We start from the raw sequence: 25,035 nt of genomic DNA, 5'->3' as shown, positions 1-25,035 counted from the left end.
ACTGCCTGCAATGCCGGCGTCCCACTTGGTTGCCAGTATTCCAGCTGCTCCATTTCAATCCTGCTCCCTGCTATGGCCTGGGACGGCAGCAAGATGACCCAAGCGCTTGGGCCCCTGCACCCACGTGGGAGACCTGGCTGAAAACTCCAGGCTCCTGGCTTTGGTCTGGCCCAGCGCTGGCCACTGCAGCCATCTGGGGCGTGAACCAGCGGATGAAGATGCCTGTCTCTGCCTCTCTGTAACTCTGGCTTTCAAAATAAATAAATCTTTAAAAAAAGATTAAGAACAAGGGGCTCCCCCTTCGTGCCTGACGCTCGGACCCCTCGGCTTCTTCGGGGTGGACCCAGTATTCTGCAATTCTGTTTGTCTTGAGAGCGGGGATGCCATACTGCTCCTATATCCCTGTTTACCTCCCCCAAAAGCGGTTATTATTACTCAGTACTGAGTTCCCCGGTGATAAGCAGTGTGTGGGGGCAGGATGAGGGTGAAGCAGCCACACAATGAGGCCAAGCCCTGCCGAGAGTCCGCGAATGCAAAGAATGGGGGGCCCAGATGATGAGAAACCGACTGTGGCTTCCGCAAGGTGGAGAAATGGACTACAACTCCCAGAAAGCAGAGCGGCGGACTACGACTCCCAGAAGGCCTCGCGACCACGCTGCTTCCCAGGTCCTGTCGGGAGGCCGCGGCGCCCCCGGAAGCAGGGCGGAGGGTGGCCCAGATCACGCGATATTTGGGGCTGCCGCGAGTTGCGCCTGGCGCGGGTGAGCGGTCGAAGGGGCCTGGGAGACTGGGGAGAGCGGCGGCGCCGCGCTCGCCGCCATGAGTCGCGAGGGCCTGTGTGTAGGAGAGACCGTGCCGCCCGTGCGACCCCTCCTCACCGCGGGCGTGCCGCCGGGGCGGTGGGGCCCGGAGTAGGGGGTTCCCTCTGCGCCCGCCGGGCCGAGTCGGGCGCTGCTCCCGTGTGGAAGGTGTCCGCTCGCCAGCGCGCACCCCGTCCGTCCCGGTACACCGCGAGCCTGCTTCCGGAGCGGGGCGGGGGCTGCCGCGGCACACGGCGGTGAGGGGCGAGCAGCCGCTTAGCCGGCGCCGAGCGCGCCCGCGGCAGCCGCCTGCCCTCGTCCGGCCCGGGGAGGCGGTTAAGGTGGCGCGAGGCTCCGTGTGAGCGGTGGGAGACGGGCCCGACAGAGGCCGGGGTCGGCGGTGAGGGCCTTTGACGTTGTGGACCCGGGTCCGCGGTGACCCCCGGCCCTGCCTGGCCTGGTGCACCTGCTCCTTGGTGCAGCCCTGTCCGCCCGCCCTTGTCCGCAGAGTGACTGGCAGGTGCCCTGAGACCGGTCCGTGTCACGAGCCGGGGCCTGGCCGTTCCCCTGCTGTGACCCCCCGGCATGGCGGGCCCCTGGGGTGTCCCGGTAGTAACCTGCCCGGGGCCGCTCTCCCTGAGGCTCAGGGCTCCTGGGAGCGCAGGCTGCGGCTACCACGGGGGCTCCACCCTACCAACCCCATGCAGTCGCTCCAGCTCCAAGCCCATTGGCTGAAGCCCCCACCCTGTTAACGTGAGACTTTGGGGACCGAACTCCTGAATTTGGAGAGACAAATGCTCACAGCGTGGCACCTGCCCTAGGATTCTCCGATTGGCTGTCGCACATCTGCCCTGTCTTCTAGACTGGGGGGTAGGCTCTTGGTCCTTACAAAGCTGCTCAGTCCCTGGTGTGACTGCTCCGTAGCCTGGTCCCTAGGAGGGACGCCAGCCTGGGGAGGCGGGACAGGGGCTGCAAGGCGTTCAGCTTCTGGTTTTGGGAGAATCCCCTTGTCCTGGCAGGGGTGGGGCGGGGAGGGGTTTGCCATCCCACAGGCAAGGCTGAGGCCCACAAGGCTCCCCTGTCCCTGGGTGGATGCTCTTGTCCAGCTCTGGGCTGTCCAGCATGCCCTTGGCTGGGGCCCTGAAGTGGGGCAGAGGTCACAGCTGCTGGCCGGTGGAGCTCGGCCGCAGTCACACACGAGGGCAGGAGCACGAGCGTGGACAGGGCCCAGGGCTCGTGCTGCGCGACTCCTCCTCTGTCCTCTGCCTGGTTATTCACTCGCAGACGGTGAGGACTGCCCCAGGGTGGCAGTGAGGCCTGGTCACGGCTCAGGGAGCCTGCGGGGGGGGGGGGTGTCGGGGGTCACCAGGAGCTGTAGCCTCCACTGCGCTCAGCTGCGCTCAGCTGCAACCCCTGCAGAGCCCCTGGAGGCAGAGCCGAGTGTCCGCAGTCCTCGCCCAGTGCGTGCTGCTGCCAGTCCTCCATGGTTGCTGGGGTGGCCCAGGCCGAGCGTAGGAGGGGGTGTGGCTGGCGGTGTGTGGTCATGACCACTGCTTCTCTCGATGTTCCAGAGGAAGAAACTGACCAGATGGTCTGGGGGTGGGTGGGTGGGCTGCGTCCCCTTATGCCTGTCCCTTCCTGGGCTCTCACTTGTAGGGGTGCCCAGCTGGACCTACAGGGACAGGCACAGAGGCAAATATCTCAGCTCCCAGAACACCCACAGCCCTGGTGGCCTTGGGTCCCACCAGGCCCTCCGGCCGCTCCCTCTGGTCGGTCGCCCCAGCTCACTGCAGCTCCCCTCCTCCCAGCACCAGGGCCCTCGCGCTGTCGCCTGCACCCTGTATAAACACAGACGCCTTGCAGTGCTTACATTCTGGCCTGACCTCTCCAGGCCCCCACAACCCTGGCTCTCACTTTAGCACCATTTAAAATAATTTATTTGAAAAGGTAGCGTTCGGAGAGGGAGGACAGGCAGACGGCTCTTCCATGCACTAGTCACTCCCCAAATGGCCGTAACCGTCGGGCTGGACCAGGCCAAAGCCAGCAGCCGGGATCTCTAGCACTCGTCCGTCTGCTGCTGCTTTCCCAGGCCGTTAGCAGGAAGCTGGACGGGAAGTGGTGCGGCGGGGACTCAAACCATCGCTCCCATAGGATGCCGGCGCTGCAGGTGCCGACTTTACCTGCTGTACCCCAACGCCGGCCCCAGGCCCCATTTCTGAGCTACTCCCCGTTCCCAAACCTGCCTTCCTCCTCCAAACCGCCTCGCCTTCGCAACCCGGCTCCCTCTTCCCAGGCTGTTTCCTGGCATTTCTGTGGCAGGATCTCGGAGGGCCTCTCTGGACCGCCACAGCACCTGGCACCTCGCTACCTCCCTGGCCTTGTGCGGGGCGGGGTCTGACTTTCCCATCAGACTGGCCCCCCAGACACCCAGGGCTGACCCCGTGCCCCTGACGCCCAGGGCCGATACGCTCTGGTGCAGCTGTGAGACTGAAGGGGGCGCTTTTTGTTCTGTTTTCAGACGCTAAATCCTGACAGCCTCATGGAGCCAGAGCCCACCAGGCTCCCGGAATCTGGAGCCCCCAGGCCCCCTGTGGAACCAAGGACCTCGTGTCCGGCGACCGAGGCCTCGGAGGAGCGGAAGTTCCGGGTCCTGGTGGGTGTCACGGGCAGTGTGGCGGCCTTGAAGCTTCCTCTCTTGGTGTCGGGGCTTCTGGACGTGCCCGGGGTGAGTGCCCTGGGGCGAGGCGGCCTCCAGCCCAGCGGCCCGGCTTTTCTTGGGCTCCTCTGTGTGTGTGTGTGTGTGGGTGGGTGGGTGGCAGGGCGTACAGGAGACAGGACCTGTGTGTGACACAGGCAGGCCCTAGGTGACAGGAAGGTCACAGTGGAGGACGTTAACCCTGAGATTGCGCGAGGCCCTGTGTGGGAGGAGGGCCGGCTGGAGAGAGGCGGCCAGTCCTCGGTGCCCGCTCCGTCCTCTCCCCGTGTCACACACGTGGTCGTCCTGCTGGCCAAGCACGCTGAAAGCCCAGGGGCTCCCATTGCCCGCCAGAGATGCACCCGGAGCCACCGCCGAGTCCCGGGGTGAGGGCCTCTACCCGCTGCTCTTGCTGGGCCTCCCCAGCTCTGGCCGGGTTTTGGGGGCAGAAGTTCGAGGTGCTAGAGATTCTCAGGCCGCAGCCCTCCTGGTCTGGCCTCCTCACCTTCTGCCCTGGTGACTGCTGCTGGGGCCACGCCGCACTGCCCGCTGCGCGCTCTGCTGCTCTCCACCGTCTCAGGTTCCGCACAGGCTCGGTCCACGCAGGCCTCCTTCGTGTCTGCCCCAGCCCTGCGGGTTTTTTTTTTTTTTTTTAATTAATTTATTTGAAATGCAGAGTTAGAGGCAGAGAGAGAGAGGAGGTCCTCCATCTGCTGGTTCACTTCTCAAATGGCCACAACAGCTGGAGCTGGGCTGACCAGAAGCCAGGAGCTTCTGCCGGGTCTCCCACTCGGGTGCAGGCACGTGGACCATCATCCACTGCTTTCCCAGGCCATAGCAGAGAGCTGGATCAGAAGTGGAGCAGCCGAGACTTGAACCAGGGCCCACATGGGATGCCGGCACTGCAGGCGGCGGCTTTACCCGCTGTACCACAGCGCCGGCCCAGCCCTGTGGTTTTGTTCCTGTTTATTAATTCTCTGTAGGGTGTTGGATGCTAACTTTTTTTCCTTAATTTGAAAGTCAGAGATAGATAAACATATCTCCCATCTGCTGGTTAAGGTTCACTCCCCAAATGCCCACAGTAGCTGGGGCTGGGCCAGGCTGAAGCCAGGGGCCTGGAACTCCACCTGGGTCTCCCACGTGGGTGGCAGGGATTCGAACACTTGAGTTATCTCAGGGTGTGTGTGTTAGCAGAGCTGGAGCTCACTCCAGGCACTCTGATACGGATCCAGGCTGTGCATCTGCCTGCTGGGCTGTGCTGGGCGTGTGTGGCTCAGGCAGCTGTACCTGGCCTGGCCAGCAGGGGGCGGTGCTCACTCGAAGATGACCCTGTGGGAAGCCTATAGAGGCTGGGAAGGCTTGTATCACTTTTTTTAAATTTTCCACAAACTTCTACCCAGAATGTCACCCCTTGCCCCTCCCCCGGCTGGCATAAGCAGGGAATCTGCTGGTGGGGGAAGCCAGCCAGGCCTGGGGGGGGGGAGGGGTGGGAGGAGAGTTTCGTGGGCACCTGCAGGATGGGCTCTGTGCTTGTGGGTGTCCAGGACCTTCTGTGGGAGCTGGCCAGCCAGGGTGGGAGGCCTGGAAGGGGCTGCAGTCCCCGGGGAGGGAGGGCACCCTGCAGCTCCCTGTTCCCATAGCCCAGAGCAACTGAGTTTCCGGCCGGGGGCGGGCGGGGGCGGGCAGGGGCGGGGAGTCCGAGCCCAGGAAACAGATGGGCAGCCTCAGAGCTGGGGCAATGGCAGCTCCGCCACTTCCTGCTCCCACGCAGCCGGCGTTGGCGGGGGTGAGGACAGGGCTGCCTGGAGCGGGAGGCTGTCCCGCCCGCCCCTGCCTTTTTGCCTGGGCCCTGCCAGGGGACGGGCAGGTCTGGAACAGAGGTTGGCTCCCACCTCTGGCCAGGATCAAAGCGCAAAGTGAGGCAGCCAGAGGGCACTGAGCTGGGAGGGAGGCCTCCCTGGCGTGGCGTCTTGGGGCCTGCCTTCCTCAGTTTAAGATGGGGTGACTGGCCTGTGCACCCAGGCTCTCGTGAGGCTCAGGAGAGGCCACTGGGGGCCTGGTTTGTCCTTTTGTTCAACTACTGGGCACAGAGTGCAGCACTCTGAAGACCAGCATTTTTCCTGCCTGCCACCCTGCCTGGCTCCTGGCAGCGAGTCCTCTGGGCCAGCCACGTGGCCTGGGGACACATGGGACAAGCCACCCGCTGCAGGTGGACCTCAGCAGCCTGGGAGACCCCTGCATTGCCTGTGCTGCCCCAGCAGGTGGCCTCCCTGGGTCTGAGCTCCCCATTGCCCCTCTGCTCACCCCGGGAGCGGTCGCCTGGGCTCTTTGCTGAGCTGTGGGCTCACGCACCCAGGGCTTTCCTGAGCTCCCTCAGGTACCCGCAGGTTTTGACTAGCAAATGAGCAGCTGGGCCACCCCACAGGCCCGGCCCCCGCCTGCTCCGGGCCCACCAGGGCGTCCTGGCATCCCGGGGTGAGTGAGGGGAGCACCGGGCAGCTGTGTCCCCGGGAGAGTCTGAGGGTGGTGGTGAGGGGTGGGGTTGCACCAGCAGTGATGTCCTGAGCCAGCGGGAGGCGGCTGCTGAGGGGTGGTCTGACGCCGGGACTGGCGCAGGTCAGGTCTTTCTGGCCTCTGAAAGAGGGCAGGGAATCAGGTGACCAGAAGATTCTAGATGTGAGGGCAGAAAGGGCTGGGAAGCAAAGGCCACCTGCGCCCGGAGTTCCCGTGTGGGGTCAGCTCCGTCAGCTTCCGCCCTGGCTGGCAGCCTTGCCCGAGTGTGGCTGGAGACAGACACCACGCTGGCCTTTGCCAGGGCAGGGGTGAGTGTCCGTCAGGCTGCCCAGGGCTCTCGAGGGTGCGGCACTGAGGCCCTGCTCCTGCGTGCGTGGGGCCAGGCGAGCTCTGCTTTCCTGGAGGGCAGTTTGGCAATGTCCACAGCCCCCGATCCCCCCCAGAGAAAGCCCTTGGTGGTCTGTACAAGAGCTCAGGGTGTGCGCAAGGTGTTCCTTGTAGCATGGCTTCTAATTTGGAAACAGAGCTAGAAACAGATTGTCCCCCCGGAGAGCCAGGTGCCACTGTGGGTTACGAGGCAGGGGCTCAGAGGAGTGGTGTGGAGCCCTGAGCTGGCCTGGGCGGACCCTCATTGAAAGTGCGGGCCTAGCAAGGCCCTTGGGGAAGAGCCTGCCCAGAGCCTGGTTTTGTGTATCCTGCAGCTAAAAATGGCTTTCACGTTGTTTAAATGGTTCTGTTAGCGATGGGTGGGATAGGGACTCAGGTGTGAGCAGAGAGGAGCAGTCAGCAAGGGAGCAAGGTTTCGTGGGGCAGGGCGCCTGTTAGGATGGGGAGAGAGTACCGGTCACTGGCAAGCAAGGCTGCATGGTTAGTGGGGAGAATGCACCTGGCAGCCCAGGGGGTGGCCGAGCAGAGCCGAGAGCTGAGCACGCTGGGTTCAGGCCGGGGCTTAGAAGGGGAAGGGGGGCCGGCGCCGTGGCTCAACAGGCTAATCCTCCGCCTGCGGCCCCGGCACACCGGGTTCTAGTCCCAGTCGGGGCGCTGGATTCTGTCCCGGTTGCCCCTCTTCCAGGCCAGCTCTCTGCTATGGCCCGGGAGGGCAGTGGAGGATGGCCCTGCACCCGCATGGGAGACCAGGAGAAGCACCTGGCTCCTGCCTTCGGATCAGCATGGTGCGCCGGCCGCGGCGGCCATTGGAGGGTGAACCAACGGCAAAGGAAGACCTTTCTCTCTGTCTCTCTCACTGTCCACTCTGCCTATCAAAAAAAAAAAAAAAAAAAAAAAGGAAAGGGGTCCAGTTCCTCCCGCTCTTTCTCTTCCCCTCCCTCTCCCTCCCCCTCCAGGACAAAGGCCCGCTGAGTGTGAATCAGGTGGAAGTCCTCCCCAGGTTTCACCGTGGTGCTGTCAGACCGGAGAGCACCCCTGGTGCCCGCCTTGGAGGAGGCTGGGCAGGTGTTAGTGCTCCATGTTACCAGGCCAGGAAACCCCCGTGGTGCTGAGCAGCAAGGACTCTGCGGGAGGGCTGAGACCACCTGTCCACTTTCTCAGGCCTGCACAGGACTTGGAAGTGTGCAGTCCCGGGCTGCAGAGGCTTGGCTACCTCAGGCCCCTCACACACTCATAGGCTAATTTCTAACTTCCTACCGAACAGAAGCAGGAGTGAACACTATGTAGTTTATTTCTTTATTATTTGAAAGGCAGAGAGACAGAGATCTGTTATCTTATCCGCTGGGTTACACCCCACATGGCACAACAGCCAGGGCCAAGCTGCAGCCTAGGGTGGAGGAGTCGCCCTCGGTCTGTGGCCTCTCCTGCCTGCATTGCAGGAACTCCCGAGCTGCTCCGTGTCTGCTTTGCAGAGAGAAGGAAGCCAGACTTGCCAGCCGGCTCGGGCAGGGAATCCTGAGTGGTGGGCGATAAGCTGCAGGCAGCAGACGCGCTAGGGTCTGGCCAAGCCGCACAGTTCAGGTTAGAGTATTAGACCCCATAGGGTGGGGGCAGGGCGTTGTGACACAGTAAGCTGGCTTCTGACCCCGCTCCTGCGGGTGTGGCTGGGAAAGCAGCAGAAGATGGCCCAAGTGCTTGGTCCTTGCTACCCACGTGGGAGACCTGGCTGGAGTTCCTGGCTCCTGGCTTCTGCTCAGCCCAGCCTGAGCGAGCCACTGTGACCGTTTAGGGAGTAAGCCAGTGGATGGAAGATCTCTCTCTGTCCTCCCTACTCACCCCCCACCCATCACTCTGTCTTTCAAATAAGTAATATTTTTTTAAAAATTAGATACAAAAACTGTTCTCAGAGGCTCCAGCGGGGGACCAGGCACGGAATTGCTTTTCAGGAATTATGCAGTGTGTAGGAGACTGGTCTTTTTCTTTTTAAAATGTATTGAGATACATACACACATATACGCACAGCCCCCTTCTGCTGTTCACTTCCCAAATACTCTCAGTGGCCAGGCCAGGCTGAAGCCACAGCCAGGAACTCCATCCAGGTCTCCCACGTAAGTGGCAGGGACCCTCATCCTTGAGCCCTCACCTGCTGCCGCCCAGGGTGTGCATCACAGGAAGCTGGAGTCGGGGGCTACAGATGGGGTTCGAACCCAGGCCCCGTGATGTGTGATGCCAGTGTCTTAGTCAGTCTGCGTCTCCGCCTGCCCTGGAGACGGTGTTTTGGCGCCCAGCCCTGCTGCTGCCAGGACCCAGAGAGGTGTGAGAGGAAGCCGAGGAGGGTTCCTGCCCTCGGGGAGACTCTGCCCTGCCAGGGCTCTGTGGCATTTGTGGAAAAGGTCAGGGCGAGTGAGCTGCTGGGTGCTTCGGAGGGGAGCACAACAAGGCTTTGTGTGTGGGTTCAGACCCAGGGCCCAGCCCCTGGCTCCCAACACCTTTGAGGGAGTGAATGAAAACGAAAGAACAAAGCCCCAAGGGCTCCTGACTCAGAGCCAGTGACATCCCTGGAAACCAGAAAAACCTGCCCAGGCCTGCCAGCCACCCTGGGGTCAGGGTCACCCTGGAGAAGTGGGGAGGACCTGTCCCGCTGGCCGGTGAAGACGCGGACCCACACCTGCCAGGGAAGCTGCAGAGGGGGCCGGGAGCCCAGAGGGCAGGGCTGGGCCCGCTGCAGGAGGAAGTTCCTGAGGCTGGCGCTGGCGCTGGCACGCCCTCTGTGCCCGGAGTGACAGGCAGCCGGGGAGCTGGGGAGAGGGGGAGCCGTCTTCAGGAAGCGGCTCTCCAAGTTTCCGAATGGCGAGAGGATGGACCCAGGAAGTTCTTAAAGAGCAAAGGGTGCAGGCCAGCGGGGAGCTCTGGGGAGTGAGACAGTGGTCCCCTGCAGCAGAGAAGCGGGGCAAGTGGCCAGGCGGACAGGAGACCACACAGCCAGGACGTCGGGCTGTGCCAGAGGCTGCTCCCGTGTTTGGGGAAAGACCACTGAAGCAGCGTCTGGTTCCCGAGATCCCCGGCGGGGTGTGTGGGGGCGGGGTGGGTCCTTGAGGTCCCTTTGGAGGCCGAGAAAGCAGGACAGTGGTGGTGGGAGGGGCTTGGACACATGTTGGGGCTCATCTCCCTTCCCGATGTGGGGTGGGGGCATGGGGTTGTGGCTGGTGGCCTAGGGTGTATGTGGGGGCAGGAGAGCGGGGCAGGGCTGGAGTTGTCCATGTCTCTGGGAGTGGAGCAGGTGGCCCCACAGATGACCACGGGTACTGCCCACGGGGGCCGCAGGAGATCCTGGAGAATGCTTGTCTCAGGCTGCATCTGGCCCACCAGGAACAATTTCTGTTCACATGGTAGGTAGGAGATAAGGGTTTTTATTTTTAAAAATTACATTTTATTTATTTTAAAGGTAGAGACAGGTCTTCCATCTGCTGGTTCACTCCCCAAATGACTTCAGAAGCCAGAGCTGGGCCAGGCCAAAGCCAGGAACCAGGAACCCCATTCAGGTCTCATACATGGTGGAAGGGACCCAACTACTTGGGCCACCATCTGGTGCCTCCCAGGGCACATTAGCAGGAACCTAACTCGGAAGTGGAGTAGCCAGGGCGTCTCACTCACTGGGCCAAACACCTGCCCCGCGACTAGTAGCTTTGGATGCAGGTGAGGCCTTTGATGGAATCTGGGGACATCGCCAGCATAGTTACTGCCTGTGAAGATGCTCCTCGCAAAGGGTTTCCCTTGGTTCTCAGCCTGTGGCCGTGGGGAAGCTCTGTCTTGGCCTCATGCTACTCGTGATGTGGCCTAGGATCTCTGGTGCTGGCTGGGAGAGCAGCAGGCCTGAGACCCCCAGGAGCTCCCTGAGGCTGAGCAAACCCTGGGCCAGAGGGAGGGACCCCGCTGGGGACAGGAGAGGCAACGCTTGGGCCTGGCTGGGCCCATGTGAGCACGTCCTTGTCCCTGCTGGCTGCAGGCTCCATACGGGTCGGGGTGTGGGCTCTGTCCCACTGATAGACAGTCGGGATGTGACACTACTGTTTCCTGAAAAGCTGTGGGGCCGCCTTCTCACACCCCACAGGCTCCCACTTTTGGGTTCTGCAGTTTGGGGAACTTTTATTTCTTTTGTAATTTTTCTCCCCTCTATCTTTTTTTTTTTTTTTTTTTTTAAGATTTATTTATTTGAAAGGCAAAGTTACAGGGAGGCAGAGGCAGAGAGAGAGAGAGAGAGAGAGAGAGGTCTTCTATTCACTGGTTCACCGCCCAAATGGCTGCAACAGCCAGAGTTGGGCCAATCCAAAGCCAGGAGCCAGGAGCCAGGAGCCAGGAGCTTCTTCCGGGTCTCCCATGAGGGTGCAAGGGCCCAAGGACTTGGGCCATCCTCCACTGCTTTCCCAGGCCACAGCAGAGAGCTGGATCAGAAGTGGAGCAGCCGGGACCTAAACCAGTGTTCATATAGGATGTCAGCGCCACCGATGCAGGCTTAGTCCACCGTGCTTTAGCCGCTACACCGCCATGCAGGCCTGTCTCCTCTCTCTTTCTACTCGCTTTATGGAATTTATTGGATTTTCACCTCCTGGGTTGCTATGTTTCTCTCCGCTTATTATTGCTGTTCTTATCTATCTATGTTTCTGTTCTTCTTTCTGGAAGGTTCCTCTAGAGCTTGTATTGAGTTTTTTTTTTTTTTTTTTGACAGGCAGAGTGGATAGTGAGAGAGAGAAAGGTCTTCCTTTTTGCTGTTGGTTCACCCTCCAATGGCCGCTGCGGTCGGCGCATCGTGCTGATCCAAAGCCAGGAGCCAGGTGCTTCTCCTGGTCTCCCATGCGGGTGCAGGGCCCAAGCACTTGGGCCATCCTCCACTGCCTTCCCAGGCCATAGCAGAGAGCTGGCCTGGAAGAGGGGCAACTGGGATAGAATCCAGTGCCCCAACTGGGACTAGAACCCGGTGTGCCGGCACCGCAAGGTGGAGGATTAGCCTGTTAAGCCACGGCGCTGGCTTGTATTGAGTTTTTAATTTCACTATTGACCATCTTCCTCCCTTCCTTCCTTCCTTCCTTCCTTTTATTTATTTATTTATTTATTTTATTTTATTTTATTTGAAAGTCAGAAATACAGAGAGAGGGAGGGAGAGAGAGATCTTCCATCTGCTAGTTCACTCCCCAAATAGCTACAAGGGCCAAGGCTGGGCCAGGCTGAAGCCAGGAGCCAGGAGCTGCTTCCGGGTCTCCCATGTGGGTTTAGTGCCCCAAGCACATGGACTGTTTTCTGCTGCTTTCCCAGACACGTTAGCAGGGAGCTGGCTCAGAAGTGGAGTAGCCAGGACTTGAACCCGCGCTCATGTGGGGTCCTGGCACTGCAGGCGGAGGCTTAACCTACTATGTCACAGCGCCAGCCCTGATCTTGTTCGTTTCTAAGAGTTAATTTTTTTTCCCCTGAACATTCATTTTTTAAAGCAGCATTATGGGAGTGGGTGTTTGGTGCAGTGGCTCAGTCACTGCTTGGGGCGCCTGTATCCTCCAATCCAGCTTCCTGGTAATGCCTGGGACACAGAGCTGATGGCTCAGGTACCTGGGTCCCCGCCACCCACCTGGGGGACCTGGACGGAGTTCATTATTCCTGGCTTCAGCCTGGCTCAGTTCCAGCTATGTCAGGCATGGGAGTGAACCAGTGGATGGAAGATCCCTGTGTCTGTCTCTCTGCCGTAAAAATAAAATGAAAATAAATAAATAAAATAACATTGTGTTATTTCTTGGGTACGGTCTCATGTTTGTCCTCTTGTCCCTGCATTATCTCTGGGTTTCTGGTTTTTATTTGTGTATTTTATCTCTTTCCCTGCCATTCAGCCTTCCTCCAATGTCTAATACCCTTGCTTCGTTCTTGTTTGAATGTAAAAGACTCCATCTTTGCTGTCTGGCAGGCAGGTACTTAGCTGGGGACACGAAGTTTTATTGGGGACCTTGGAATTTAAAACCTGAAGGTGCCACCCTCTACTCCCAGGTCATTTGGTTTTTCCAGAAAACACTGTTGCAGTATCCTGCCTCGTACACCCAGGGTTCTGAGTGCCGAGTGTGGGACGAGGGCTCGGCCTTGTGGTCATTCCATAAGTTATCTCTTCTATTCCAAGGCTCCTTTTTAACCGCGGTTTGCCAGATTTGGCGCCTGGACCCCTGCGGGGGCAGGGAAGGGTGATAGGTGGGCTGCCTGGGCTGGGCGGGAGATCTGGGGGCTTTGCCTGCTCCTCCTGCAGGAGCGGAGCCCAGCTCTGTGCCGCAGGTACACAGTGGCTCCAGCTCCTGCGCCCGTCCTGCGCCCTGGTTTCTCAGCTGCTCCCAGCTCGCAGCGTTCCCCTTTCTCACCTGTCTGGTCCCGTCTGATCCCATCTGCCCCCTCCCTTCTCCCACAGATGCGTTTGCCTCACGCTGTCCTCTTCTGTCCTCTTCTCTTTGTTCTGCAGTGTTTGTGTTTGTATCTTTCTTAGAAATTGCTTTCACAAGGGCCTCTCAAAAAGTTTGCAGGCAAATGGAATTAAAAGGTCAGTTTTTTGGGGGGCGGGCATTTGGCTCAGCACTTTAGGCACCCGTTAGGACGCCCACGTCCCACACAGCAGTGTCGGGGCTCAGTGCTGACTCCACTCCTGACCCAGCTCCTGGTAGTGCACACCTGGGAGGCAGTGTGGTGGCTCAGGTGGTTGGGCCACTGCCGTGCACGTGGGATCTGGACGGAGCTCCAGACACCCAGATTTGGCAGGGCCCAGCCCCCGCTGTTTCGGGCATTTGGGGAGTGAGCCAGCGGGAGGAGGGTCTGTGTTTCTGCCTCTCTTCTCTCTGCCTTTCAAATCAGTGACAGTGCAGAGGCAAAGGCTCCTGCTGCGTCCCGTCGGAGGCTGTCTGCGGTCCCCTGTCGTGTCTGCTGCTTCCCTCCTCCCCCTTGTTGGGCGGATAGGTTTCCTCCTGCTAGTTTGGAAGCTGGATGTTCCTCTCTAAGGGATTGTGCCCCACACTTGACCTTGTGTCTTTCCCCATGGGGAAGAGGAGACCCACGGCAGCACCCTGTACCGCGGCCTCTCTGGGGCTGGGTGCTCGGGGCTGGACGAGGCTTGCTGGGGCTGTGTGCGGCCATGCCAGCACTCTGAGGGGCCTGATTTAAAGGACCCCTCCCCGACGTCCCTGAGGTTCGTACAAGGCCTGTGGAGGGGAGACGCTCGTGGGAGTGAGGTGGAGAGTGGATGGGTCGTCTCAGACTTCTGCTTCCTGCTCCCAGGTGCTGTGCAGAGCTCGCTGACCGCTCAGGCCCCGAGCTGAGTTGGCACAGGCATGGGACGCCCCAGCCACGAGGCCGCTCTTGCCCAGTGCCCCAAGGTCAGCGAGTAGGGAGACGGGGCCAGCAGCCCTCAGGCTGTCAGCCTTCCGTGGGAGCCGGGAAGTTCAGTTTTCCACATGAAGCCTTCCAATCTGTGTTGGCTCAAAGCAGGTCCACAGCGTGACTGCACGCCCACTGCTCTGGTCCTGCTGCTGCTGCTCCTCGCGACACGCTGGGGACACGCTTCCCTTCTCCCTCCCCCTCCCAGCCTGGTAGTCTGACCGCACGGCTCACACAGGCAGACGCTGCCCCGTGCTGTGTGGGCGATTTATGAGTAAACGATGGGTGTGTGAAGGCCGCCGAGAGCAGGCCCCCTTCCCAGGAGTCCTTGTTCCTAGAAGCACCCAGAGGCCTCTGCTGCCTTCTCACTGGGGCTGGGGTGCAACTGCGGGGCCAGACCAGCTCCCGGTGCCTTGCCTGCAGAGGGCAGGGCTGCCATGTGCGGGACTCGGGCCTGTGAGGCACCGCAGCGGCTTGAGCTTCTTCCTGTCGCCAGCCTGCTCCGCCTGCCACCCACTCTGCCCGGGCAGAGGGCCTGCTGCTCCCTGAGCACCGGTTGGCAGGTACGGGTGCACCTGGGAGGGCCTGACCTCTGGTGACAGACGCGGGCTGGCTGCTGTTGCAGCCCTTTGCCTCGATGGCCCCCAGGCCTGCGGGTCTGACGGTTCCTCCCCCTCCTTCCTCCACTGGTGCTCGGTGACAGCTGGAAGTTGCAGTGGTCACAACTGAGAGAGCCAAACACTTCTACAGCCCCCAGGACGTGGCCGCCACCCTCTACAGCGACGCTGACGAGTGGGAGGTCAGTGCGCGTTCCCACCGGCAGGGGCAGGACAGCCCTCCCTGCAGCCGGGCTGGGCTCCCGTCAGCGGTCAGGGCCATCTGGGCAGAGAGAGTGAGGAAAACATCTGTCCGGCTGCTGGCCTGCGGGCGGAGCTCAGCCTTGGCCAGGTGCCCGAGGTCGAGTGTCCTTGTACTTATCTGGCCTGGTGAAGCCACAGAGCCGCTCTGTTCCCACCACCCCGGTCCACGTGGCTCCCGGCGTCAGCGCCTCACTTCCCACGGCCGCCGGGCCCATTCACCAGACGCCGAGCAGGGCCTCCCAGGGGTGCCCTGCCAGGCGATTTTAAACATTCTCAGCCCAGAACATTGCTGGCTGGCCTGCCTCCCCCACCCCGCCCCCTCTTTCTCACCGCCCCGGGGCCCTTCTGCTGGCTTGGACAGCCCAAGCATCTGCCTCCAGCCCAGGCGGGAGATCCCTGCCAGATGTCAGCGCTCTGGAAAGCCAAGCCATAAAGGGAATGGCTGGGGAGACAAGGGGCATTTGTCTCTCAGGGCCTGGCTTCTCTCAGGGCCCCCTTAGCTGCGGGAGGGATGTGGGCTCCTGACGGGCTCTGCCTGGCCCCTCTCCCCGACACACACGCTGAGAGAGTGGCCATCTCGGTGACCCCGCTCCCTTCCCTCGGCCAGATGTGGAAGCAGCGCTGTGACCCGGTGCTGCACATTGACCTGCGGAGGTGGGCCGACCTCATGCTGGTGGCCCCGCTGGACGCCAACACCCTGGGGAAGGTGGCCAGCGGCATCTGTGACAACTTGCTTGTGAGTGACCTCCGGTGCCCTCCCCCCGCCCGGGCCTGCTCAGCTGCAGACTTCCTGGTACAAGGAGCCTCTTCCGTGGGCCGGGGCCTGCCTCACCATCTGTGCAGCAAGGGGTCCCGGGGGTCCCTGGAGGGGCTGCCTCTCAGCTGCCCCTTGGCACTCAGCCCTGCCTGGGCCGCCCCTGCCCTGCGCTGCCGCTGGGCTCCCTGCCTGGCCCACGGCCTCCCCATCAGCTCTGGGTACGCATGAGGCCAAGCTGAGAGGGGTGGACTTCCGCCGGGGTCTCTCGTGCACACTCGCTTCTTTCACAGCTGCAGCCTGAGGCCGAGACACAGTGTTCCCGTCTGTTAGGGGGAGCTCAGCGGGAGCGGAGCCGGGGCGGGCGGGGGAGCTGGCGGGCGTCCAGCTGTGCAGGGTGCTGCCTCGGACCTGCGACCTCCTGGAGCTGGCGTCCTGGGAGCCGCCCTTGCGCCTGTGATCGTCCTGGGAGGTCCGAGTGCGAGCTCTCCCCTGCCGTGGGATGGCACTCAGGATCGGAAGGCACGCTCGCCCGCGCCCCAGCCAGCGGTACGGTCCTGCGAGGCCCTGTCGGGCACCCCGTGTCCTGCGGGCGTGGGAGGCGAGTAGTGACTCCGCTTTCACAAACAGCCCGCAGTTCTCCTGAGCTCCATTTGGGAAAGAACGGGAGTCGTGACGCGGAGGCGGGGTTTGGGGTCAGACACGCGGTCCGTGTCCTCGCCTGCTTGCCAGTGGGCTCTGCAGCGTCAGCCTCATCTGAGGAAGGGCTTGGGGTGAGCAGGGGGCCCAGGCCATGTGCTGCAGGACAGCTGGCCCCGGGGCCCAGGCCGTGTGCCACAGGACAGCTGGCCCTGGGGCCCAGGCCGTGTGCTGCAGGACAGCTGGCCTCGGAGGCACCAGGAGCGCTGCCTGGCGGGGCTGCTCCTGGGGCCCGCAGGTGAGGCGCCCAGTCCGTTCATCACAGAGGGGTCAGCGTGTGTGACCAGCCTGTCCCACAAGTCCCAGGCCTCCCACTGGCTGCCCAGCTGCCTCCCATGTGACAAAACTCACTGGCCTCCAAGGACCTCTCCCTTCCTTTTTCCTTCTGAGGTGCTGCCACCCCTGAACTCAGGATACCCCCCCACCCCAGCTGGCAGGCGCGAGGCTCACGAAGCTTGAACTGGTGTCCTCTCTCAGTGACACTCACCGCATGCCCCCTGCAGGCCCCCCACCTGCTGCCTCCCTCTCCACCTCTTCTCCCTCCAGTCCAGACCCTGGGATGCCAGGGAAGCCTGCTAGGTGTGGGTCTGTGCCCCTTGCTTCCATGCCTGCCTCCTGGCCCATGTGGGCCCCGTGCTGCCCTGTGCCACACAAGCAGGCAGATACAGAGAGAGGAGGTGACTTCCCAGGATGGACCGTGCAGCTGGGAGCGGGCTGTTGGCTGAGCACCAGCCCTTTGGTGTCTGTTGGCTTCCTGGGTGCAGAACCAGAGGCGTAGGACACAGATAGGAGTGCCCGTGTGAGCCAGTGACTTCCTCTGCTCCCTCCTGCTGCCAGTGGTAACAGGCAGGGTGGCAGGCAGGCGGCTCAGAGGAGCCGTGGTCTGCCCAGGAAGTGCTGCTGGCCAGGGTGAGGCAGGGAGAGCTTGCTGTGCTGGGCTTTGAAGAGGGCACCCAGGAGCCCCCATGCAGCCCCCACCCCACAGCACCAGGGCAGCAGCAGGTGGCTGGGGCCAGGAGGAAGTGCAACCGAAACCGGCCACTCACAGCCCAGCTGCCGTGTTGCCAGCACTGGGTGGGAAACCGACGCTGTGTCTGAGATGACGCAGGCAGTAGGTCTGGGGCTATGTGGGACAGAACTTCCTTCCTGTCCCCAGGGGAGGGCAAGGGCACCCAGGGCAGCTGTGGTCCTGGCCTGTGGGTAGCATTCCCAGATGGGCTGCCCTGCAGGGGAGGTTCCATGTCCAGGGAGGAGGCGCCTGCAGCAGTTGGTGCCTGGGGGAGCCCGCTCCCTCCTGGGGCAGCCCGCGGCCCACGGAGCCTGTGTCTGGCAACCACAGGAGCTGCCTGAGAGCCGGGGCCTCGCGCCAGCCCTTGCTGTGAGCCCTGACAGCCTCTCACCCGCAGGCCTTGCAGCTATACAGGAAGGACTCTAAGGGAGGGGGCTGCGTCCCCCAGCCCGAGAGAGGTGGCACAGCCAGGTCTCTGTGAGCTGCTGGGGTCCGGCTTCGGGAGGCGGTAGGGTTTTGCAGGGTGGTGGAGGGTGGCAGAGGAGCACAGGGTAGCCTTCAGCGCTCGCCTGTCAGGGAGCTGCAGCTTGGCCGTCTGAGGTGGGGCAGCTCCTTTGGTAGGGTCGCAGTGAGGCTTCGGAGGGAAGTGCGAGTGTCTGAGAAGGTTCTTGGCAGCGTCAGGTGGCCTAGAAGCAGAGCTGATGCAGGCGGACAGCTCCAGAGGAGGTGTGAGCCCAGGGCGCAGGCTCAGGCTGGGGCACAGGGAGGCTTCCTGCATGGGATAGGAGGCCTGCCCAGGGGGGGCCGGGCCGCTGGCAGTATTGCCCGAGCACTTCCTGTGGGGAGGCCGGGGGGGGCGGGGGGGAGGGGGGGCTGCCAGCCAGCTACCTGCCTGCAGATAGGCTGCACCTGGCCCCTCAAGCCTGGGGCTGCACCACTGGTGCAGGGCCCAGAGGACGGGGTGGGTGGCAGGCAGACCCGCAGGACCCCCGCCCCACCTCCCTCACAGACCTGTGTAATCCGGGCCTGGGACCGCAGCAAGCCCCTGCTCTTCTGCCCGGCAATGAACACGGCCATGTGGGAGCACCCAGTCACCGCCCAGCAGGTGGACCAGCTCAAGGCCTTCGGCTACATCGAGATCCCCTGCGTGGCAAAGAAGCTGGTGTGTGGAGACCAAGGTGGGCGTCTCACCAGCCTCACAGCCTGGCTGCAGAAGGGCTTGTAATGGTGGCAAAATCGCCCCCTCACTGGCCCTTGGGAGTCCCCAGAGTGGTTGGGATGAACGGTCACAGGCAGGGCCTGGTGGAGTCCCTGGTACATAGCCCCGTCCCAGGGCCTGTGCTGTGCTGTCCAGGAAGGATTCCAGGGGTGGCTCAGGCAAACACACTGGCCTGGCCTTGGGCTCTGGGTAGGGTACTGGCGGAGCCCTGGGAGGGACTGTGGGCCCCATCTGGCAAGCCCTTGGCCATAGCAGAACTTTGCTCCCAGGTCTGGGGGCCATGGCGGAGGTGGAGACCATTGTGGACAAAGTGAGAGAAATCCTGTCTCAGCACGATGGCGTCCAGCATGGTTGAACTGGGGTTTCTGTGCCGTGTGGCCTCTGCGCTTGGCCGAGCTGCGAAGAAGGGAGGCGTCCACCCTTGGTGAAGAGGCCCGTGTTTGCTGAGTAGGGCTCTGAGCTGGGCCCGCCCTGGAGCTGCCCCAGGCCCTGGCCTGCTCCTGGCTACACGGCATCAGAGGCTTTGGGCCTGGCTTCTCCCAGAGGACGCCTGCTGCCTGCAGCCCCTCCCTGCCTGTTCCCAGAGTGGTGCCGTGACGGTGGCTGTGTTGTCCCTGTGCTCCTGGGCACAGGACTGAGTGACGGGAGACCTGGGGGTCCTGGCGGGGTGGGTCACTTGGTGAGGGGCCTAAGTGCCCGCCGGCAGGACGTGGTGTCCACTGACCGTGCTGTGAACCTGGGGTGCTGGGAATAAACAGTGACCTTCTCGGGAAGGGTCTGGGCTGACGCTGGCTGGCCGATGCCCCTGCATCCCCGTTCCCTGCTCGGTTCAGCGCCCTGCTGGCCCCGACTGGCGCTTCCCCGCCGTCCTACACTCGTGGAGGTGTGGGGAGGACCGAGGGAGAGAAAATGTGTGGAGTACAGCGGCCCCCGGCCCCGCCCCAGCACCTGCCTGGAGTCTCGAGGCCTGAACCCCTCGTGCCGTTTGCTCCTGGACCCACATCGCTTTCTGCAAGTACAGGTGAGTGGCCAGCGGGGCTGGACCTGCCTGGCCCCCGGTGCCTGTGTGCGTCCTGGTCTCTGCTGTCCTGCTCCTGAGACAGGGCCCCTTCCCCCCAGCTCACATAAATGGGGGAGACCCCAGCGAGACCACAGCCCCTGCTGCCTGCATCTGAGCTCACTGCTGTGTGGCTGCACTGTGCAGTCGGGAGCTCGTTAGCCTGTCTGGAGCTGGGGTTGGGGCTGGCTTCCCGATCTGGCATGGGGGATACCCCATCCCGTCCCAAGAGCCCCAAGACTGGAGTTGCCTTCAGAGCCACTAGGGCACCACTGGCCAGGACCAAGGCCTCCACTCCCTCCAGCCCCTCTCCTGTACGGCACCTGACAGGATGAGTGGTGCTGTGGGATAGAATTGCCCTCAGGCACTGAAGAAGACAGCCCTTCTGGAGGCCGGTGTTGTGGTACAGTGAGCTAGGCTGTGCCTGTGACGCCCGCATCCCCTATCAGCGCGCGGGCTCCAGTCCTGGCTGCGCAGCCTCTGATCCAGCTCCCTGCTAATGCCCTTGGGAAGGTGACAGAAGTGGACACAGTGCTTGGGCCCCAGCCGCCCGCATGGGAGACCTGGGCGGAGCTATGGGCTCCCGGCTTCAGCCTCAGTCTCAGCAGTTGCAGCCACTTGGGGAGTGAGCCAGTGGGTGGAAGATCTCTGTCTCTCTGTCTCTTGCCCTGTCTTTTAAATAAATAATAAATCTTGGGGGAAAACAACTACCTCAAGAGGCAATGTTTGGGCGGCAGTTAAGGCTGTGCTTGGGCGCTGCGTCCGTTGTCAGAGAGCCTGGGTCCAAGTCCTGGCCGTGCGTTGGGTTGGAGCTTCCTGGAATCAGGTCGGGGTGAAGGGTGGGATGTGGCACGGGGACACAGTGACAAACCCAGGGGTGGGGGCTCCAGCTGGCCCTCGTCACTTGGAAATCGCTCTCCTCCCAGTCAGCCAGGCTCGGTCCTGCTGAGCGGCCGCAGCTGTTTCAGAGCCACAGTGGCCTGCAGACTGCCCTGCTCTGGCCCGCGGCGTGGTCCCCCAGCGACTTCCTGCGGAGCCCGGCCTGGAGCCCTGCACACAGCAGGCACGGGGTGACGCGGAGCCCGGCCTGGAGCCCTGCACACAGCAGGCACGGGGTGACCGTGGTCCCCCAGCGACTTCCTGCGGAGCCCGGCCTGGAGCCCTGCACACAGCAGGCATGGGGTGACCGCGGTCCCCCAGTGACTTCCTCTGGAGCCCTGCACACAGCAGGCACTGGGTGATCGCTGGCCACCTCCACAGGGGCTGGAGGCAGCACCGCTCGGCAGTGGGTACAGAGCAGGAGGAAGGGCAAGTAGGTGGCAGGAGGGGGGGGTGGCGCCCAGCCAGAGGGAGCTCTGGCCCTGTCTCAGGAGCGCCATTACCCACGCTTTGACGCCTGACCCCCGACCAGCCAGTGCGCAGTTCTTTTGTTGTCCTTGTTTTTTAAAAAATGTTTATTTAATGGTTTGATTACTTATTTGAAAGAGTTGTTACAGAGAGGGAGAGACACAGAGAGAGCTTCCATCCACTGGTTCACTCCCCAGATAGCTGCAGCAGCGGGGGGCTGGGCCAGGCTGAAGCCAGGAGCCAGGAGCTTCTGCCAGGCCTCCCATGCGCGTGCAGGGGCCCAGGCACTTGGGCCATCCTCCACTCCTTCCCCAGACCATTAGCAGGGAGCTGGTCAGAAGTGGAGCTGCCGGGACATGAACCAGCACCATGTGGAATGCTGGCCTTACCTGCTATGCCACAGTGCCAGCCACCAAAATTCTATTTATTTGAGGGGCAGAGACATAGAGAGGGAGAACTTCCACTGGTTTACTCCCCAAATGCCTCTGACAGCTGGGAGCCCGGAACCCAGAACAGGTTTCCCACATAGTCGCCAGGGACCCAACCTTCTGAGCCACTGCCTGCTGTCTCCCAGCAGGAAGCTGGAGCTTAGAGTGGAGCTGGGGCTTGAACCACGCATGCTGTGGGATGTGGGGGCCCAGGTGCATCTGAACCACGCATGCTGTGGGGTGTGGGGGCCCCAGGTGCGTCTGAACCACGCATGCTGTGGGATGTGGGGGCCCCAGGTGCATCTGAACCACGCATGCTGTGGGGTGTGGGGGCCCCAGGTGCGTCTGAACCACGCATGCTGTGGGGTGTGGGGGCCCCAGGTGCGTCTGAACCACGCATGCTGTGGGATGTGGGGGCCCCAGGTGCATCTGAACCACGCACTGCTGTGGGATGTGGGGGCCCCAGGTGCATCTGAACCACGTACTGCTGTGGGGTGTGGGGGCCCCAGGTGCATCTGAGCCACGCATGCTGTGGGGTGTGGGGGCCCCAGGTGCGTCTGAACCACGCATGCTGTGGGGTGTGGGGGCCCCAGGTGCATCTGAACCACGCATGCTGTGGGATGTGGGGGCCCCAAGTGCATCTGAACCACGCATGCTGTGGGGTGTGGGGGCCCCAGGTGCGTCTGAACCACGCATGCTATGGGGTGTGGGGGCCCCAGGTGCCTCTGAACCACGCATGCTGTGGGGTGTGGGGGCCCCAAGTGCCTCTGAACCACGCACTGCTGTGGGGTGTGGGGGCCCCAGGTGCATCTGAACCACGCATGCTGTGGGGTGTGGGGGCCCCAGGTGCCTCTGAACCACGCATGCTGTGGGATGTGGGGGCCCCAGGTGCATCTGAACCACGCATGCTGTGGGATGTGGGGGCCCCAGGTGCACCTGAACCACGCATGCTGTGGGGTGTGGGGGCCCCAGGTGCATCTGAACCACGCATGCTGTGGGGTGTGGGGGCCCCAGGTGCATCTGAACCACGCATGCTGTGGGGTGTGGGGGCCCCAGGTGCATCTGAACCACGCATGCTGTGGGGTGTGGGGGCCCCAGGTGCATCTGAACCACGCATGCTGTGGGGTGTGGGGCCCCAGGTGCATCTGAACCACGCACTGCTGTGGGATGTGGGGGCCCCAGGTGCATCTGAACCACGCATGCTGTGGGGTGTGGGGGCCCCAGGTGCATCTTAACCACTTGCCAAACACTTGCACTTGCCTGCTTTGAATGGGGGCCTGGACAGATGGGTCTGGGCAGCCGCACTTACCGCCCCGCTCCCCGTATGCTGGGGGTACCAGGGTGGACGGCACTGTGGCTTTCCCCACTAGGGGCCCGTGCTCCGTGTGGCCACCGTCCCGGGCGAGAATGTCCCCTAGAGAAGATGCCTGCCTTGCTGCTGCTGCTTCTCGCGTTCTGCAAAGCTGAGAGAAGAGAGCATTTGAAACACGCACGCTCATCGGCAGCGGGGGACAGTCAGGGCTGCTGGTGAGAGGCCCCGCCTCCACACTGCCTCCACCCTGGGCCGCCTCCCACTCCTCTGCCTGGTCAGGTCCTCAGCTGCCTCCCCACTGCCGCAGGGTAAGGCCCTGATGCCCACCCTTCCAGCTTTGCCTCGGACCCCTGGCCAGCCGGGCAGGGCAGCCAGCTCTCTGGCCATACTGCACCACCTGAATGAGCCACGTCACTTCTTGCCTCTTGGGTCTGCACACGTGGCTGCTTTTACTGGAAGGCCAGGGCTGGCCAGGGCCCTGCCGTGCTCGCCTCCATCGGGGAGCCCTCCCTGGCCAGCTCCAGCTGGCGAGGTGTCCTTGACTCTCACACATCCCCGTGTGCTCGTATGACGTTGTTATGACGCAGAACGCAGTGGCCAGTTGGCCTCCTGTCCCTCTGAAACCGGGATCCCTGGAGAGCAGGAGCTGTCTAGTTGTCCAAGGAGCCCAGCCCGCCGTGCCCAGCTCATCGGAGGGCAGCACCCTTTCCTCTGAGCAGGACACACAACCCGCCTGAAAGCAGAAACCAATCAATCTGACTGCAGAAGAGTAAACAGTCCCGCTGAGCAGTGGCTCAAAGACAAACAGCCAATGGGGAAATGACCTTCAGCCCTGAGAACAAAGGGCTGACTCCCCAACGCCCGGCCTTCCCCAGGTTCACGGAGAACGTGCGTGATGAAGAGACTACGCATGGGTTTTATAGGTTTTTGCACCAAAAAACACTTTCTTTACTTTAAAAAATATATATGTATATTTATTTGAAAGGCAAAATGACAGATCTTTCCTCTGCTGGTCCACTCCCCAAATAGTTTGCCCACAATGGCCAGGACTGGGCCAGGCCAAAGCCAGGAGCCTTAAACCCCATCCAAGTCTCCCGCGTGGGGAAGTGCCCTGGCCATCGTCCTCTGCTTTCCCCGGAGCACTAGCTGGAAGCTGGTTCAGAGGCGAAGCAGCTGGACTTGAACCGGTGCTCTGATACGGGATGCCAGCAGGCCGCAGGCGCTGGCTCAACCCACTCCACTAAGACGCCGGCCCCAGTAAAGTTATCTTTTATTTTTCTGTGATCTTTTTCAAAAAAACAGATTCGTTTGAAAGGCAATGACAGAATATGAGACTATCTCCCTTCCAATGGCTCACCCTTCAAGGCTTGCAGTAGCTGGCACTGGGCCAGGCTAAAGCCAAGAGCCAGGAACTCCATCCAGATCTGCTGCGTTGGCAGTGGGAGCCCAAATGCTTGGCTCTTCATCTGTTGCCTCCCAGGCACATTATTGGGAAGCTGAATTGGCGGGACAGAGCAGCCAGGACTCGGACCAGGCACTGAGCCATGGGATGCGCACCACAACGCCTGCGCCACTCCTGCGAATCCTCAGCTTGTTCAGACTCGCACACGGAGAGCTCCTGCACAGTGGCAGCGAGACTAGGAACCAGGCTGTGCTTTTGGCGCCGTGGAGATGCCGCTCCCACGTGGGCGTGCCCGGGTTCAGGTTCCAGCTCCACTCCCAGTGCAGCCTCCTGCTATGCAGCCCCTGGGAGGCAGCAGCTGTGGCTTAAGTACTTGGGTCCCTGCCACACCTGTGGGAGACCCGGATTGAGTTTTACATAAAGTTTTAGAAAAGACGAAGGAGAAAAAGCAAACACATGGTAAAGAGTTCATATAAAAACAGATGGGGGGCTGCTGGTGCTGTGGGTAAAGCTGCTGCCTGTGGTGCCGGCATCGAATCCTGGCTGTTCCTCTTCTGATCCAGCTCCCTGCTAATGAGCCTGAGAAAGCAGTGGAAGATGGCCCAAGTGCTTGGGCCCCTGCACTCATGTGGGAGACCTGGAGGAAGCTCCTGGCTCCTGGCTTCTGATTGGCCCAGCTCTTGCCGTTGAGGTCATTTGGGGAGTGACCAGTGGATGGAAGACCTCTCTCTCTCTCTGCCTCTCTTGCTCTCTCTGTAACTCTGCCTTTTAAATAAATAAATTTTTTAAAAAGTTATTTATTTATTTGAAAGTCAGAGTTAAAGAGAGAGGAGAGGCAGAGAGAGAGGTCTTCCATCTGCTGGTTCACTCCCCAATTGGCCACAACACCTGTAGCTGCGCCAATCCAGAGCCAGAAGCCAGGAGCTTCCTCCAGGTCTTCCCACATGAGTGCAGGGGCCCAAGGACTTGGGCCATCCTCCACTGCTTTCTCAGGCCACAGCAGAGAGCTGGATCAGAAGTGGAGCATCCCGTACTCGAATTGGCAGCCATATGGGATGCCGGCACTGCAGGTGGTGGCTTTACCCACTATGCCATGATGCCAGCCCCTAAATAACAAATTTTTAAAGTTACTTTACACAATCAGTTTAAAAAATAGAGGCAGG

At 61.7% G+C, this 25,035-nt stretch overlaps 1 protein-coding gene across 7 annotated transcripts; it reads left to right on the top strand.

Annotated features, from left to right (window-relative positions):
- The first annotated feature begins 698 nt into the window (after positions 1–698).
- PPCDC (phosphopantothenoylcysteine decarboxylase) lies at positions 699–23,618 on the top strand. 7 transcript variants are annotated; one of them, XR_009867332.1, is made up of 7 exons: positions 2,439–2,967; positions 3,319–3,525; positions 14,489–14,584; positions 15,253–15,381; positions 18,117–18,285; positions 18,596–19,347; positions 22,529–23,618. XR_009867332.1 is itself a non-coding variant. In XM_062206445.1 (6 exons), the coding sequence occupies exons 2-6, from the start codon at positions 3,340–3,342 to the stop codon at positions 18,679–18,681; spliced, it is 666 nt and encodes a 221-aa protein (XP_062062429.1). In that variant the 5' UTR covers positions 699–761; positions 3,319–3,339; the 3' UTR covers positions 18,682–20,078. The 7 variants fall into 7 exon arrangements, 6 of the variants coding, with proteins under 6 accessions (XP_062062429.1, XP_062062430.1, XP_062062428.1 ...); XM_062206445.1 differs by lacking the exons at positions 2,439–2,967; positions 22,529–23,618 and adding an exon at positions 699–761 and having other exon boundaries at positions 18,596–20,078; XM_062206446.1 differs by lacking the exons at positions 2,439–2,967; positions 22,529–23,618 and adding an exon at positions 918–1,003 and having other exon boundaries at positions 18,596–20,078.
- Positions 23,619–25,035: the final 1,417 nt, after the last annotated feature.

This window comes from Lepus europaeus, chromosome 11, assembly GCF_033115175.1.
Source record: "Lepus europaeus isolate LE1 chromosome 11, mLepTim1.pri, whole genome shotgun sequence".
Taxonomy (NCBI): Eukaryota; Metazoa; Chordata; class Mammalia; order Lagomorpha; family Leporidae; genus Lepus; species Lepus europaeus.
Note: the sequence above shows the minus strand (reverse complement) of the source record. Positions and strands in the feature narration are given on the sequence as shown.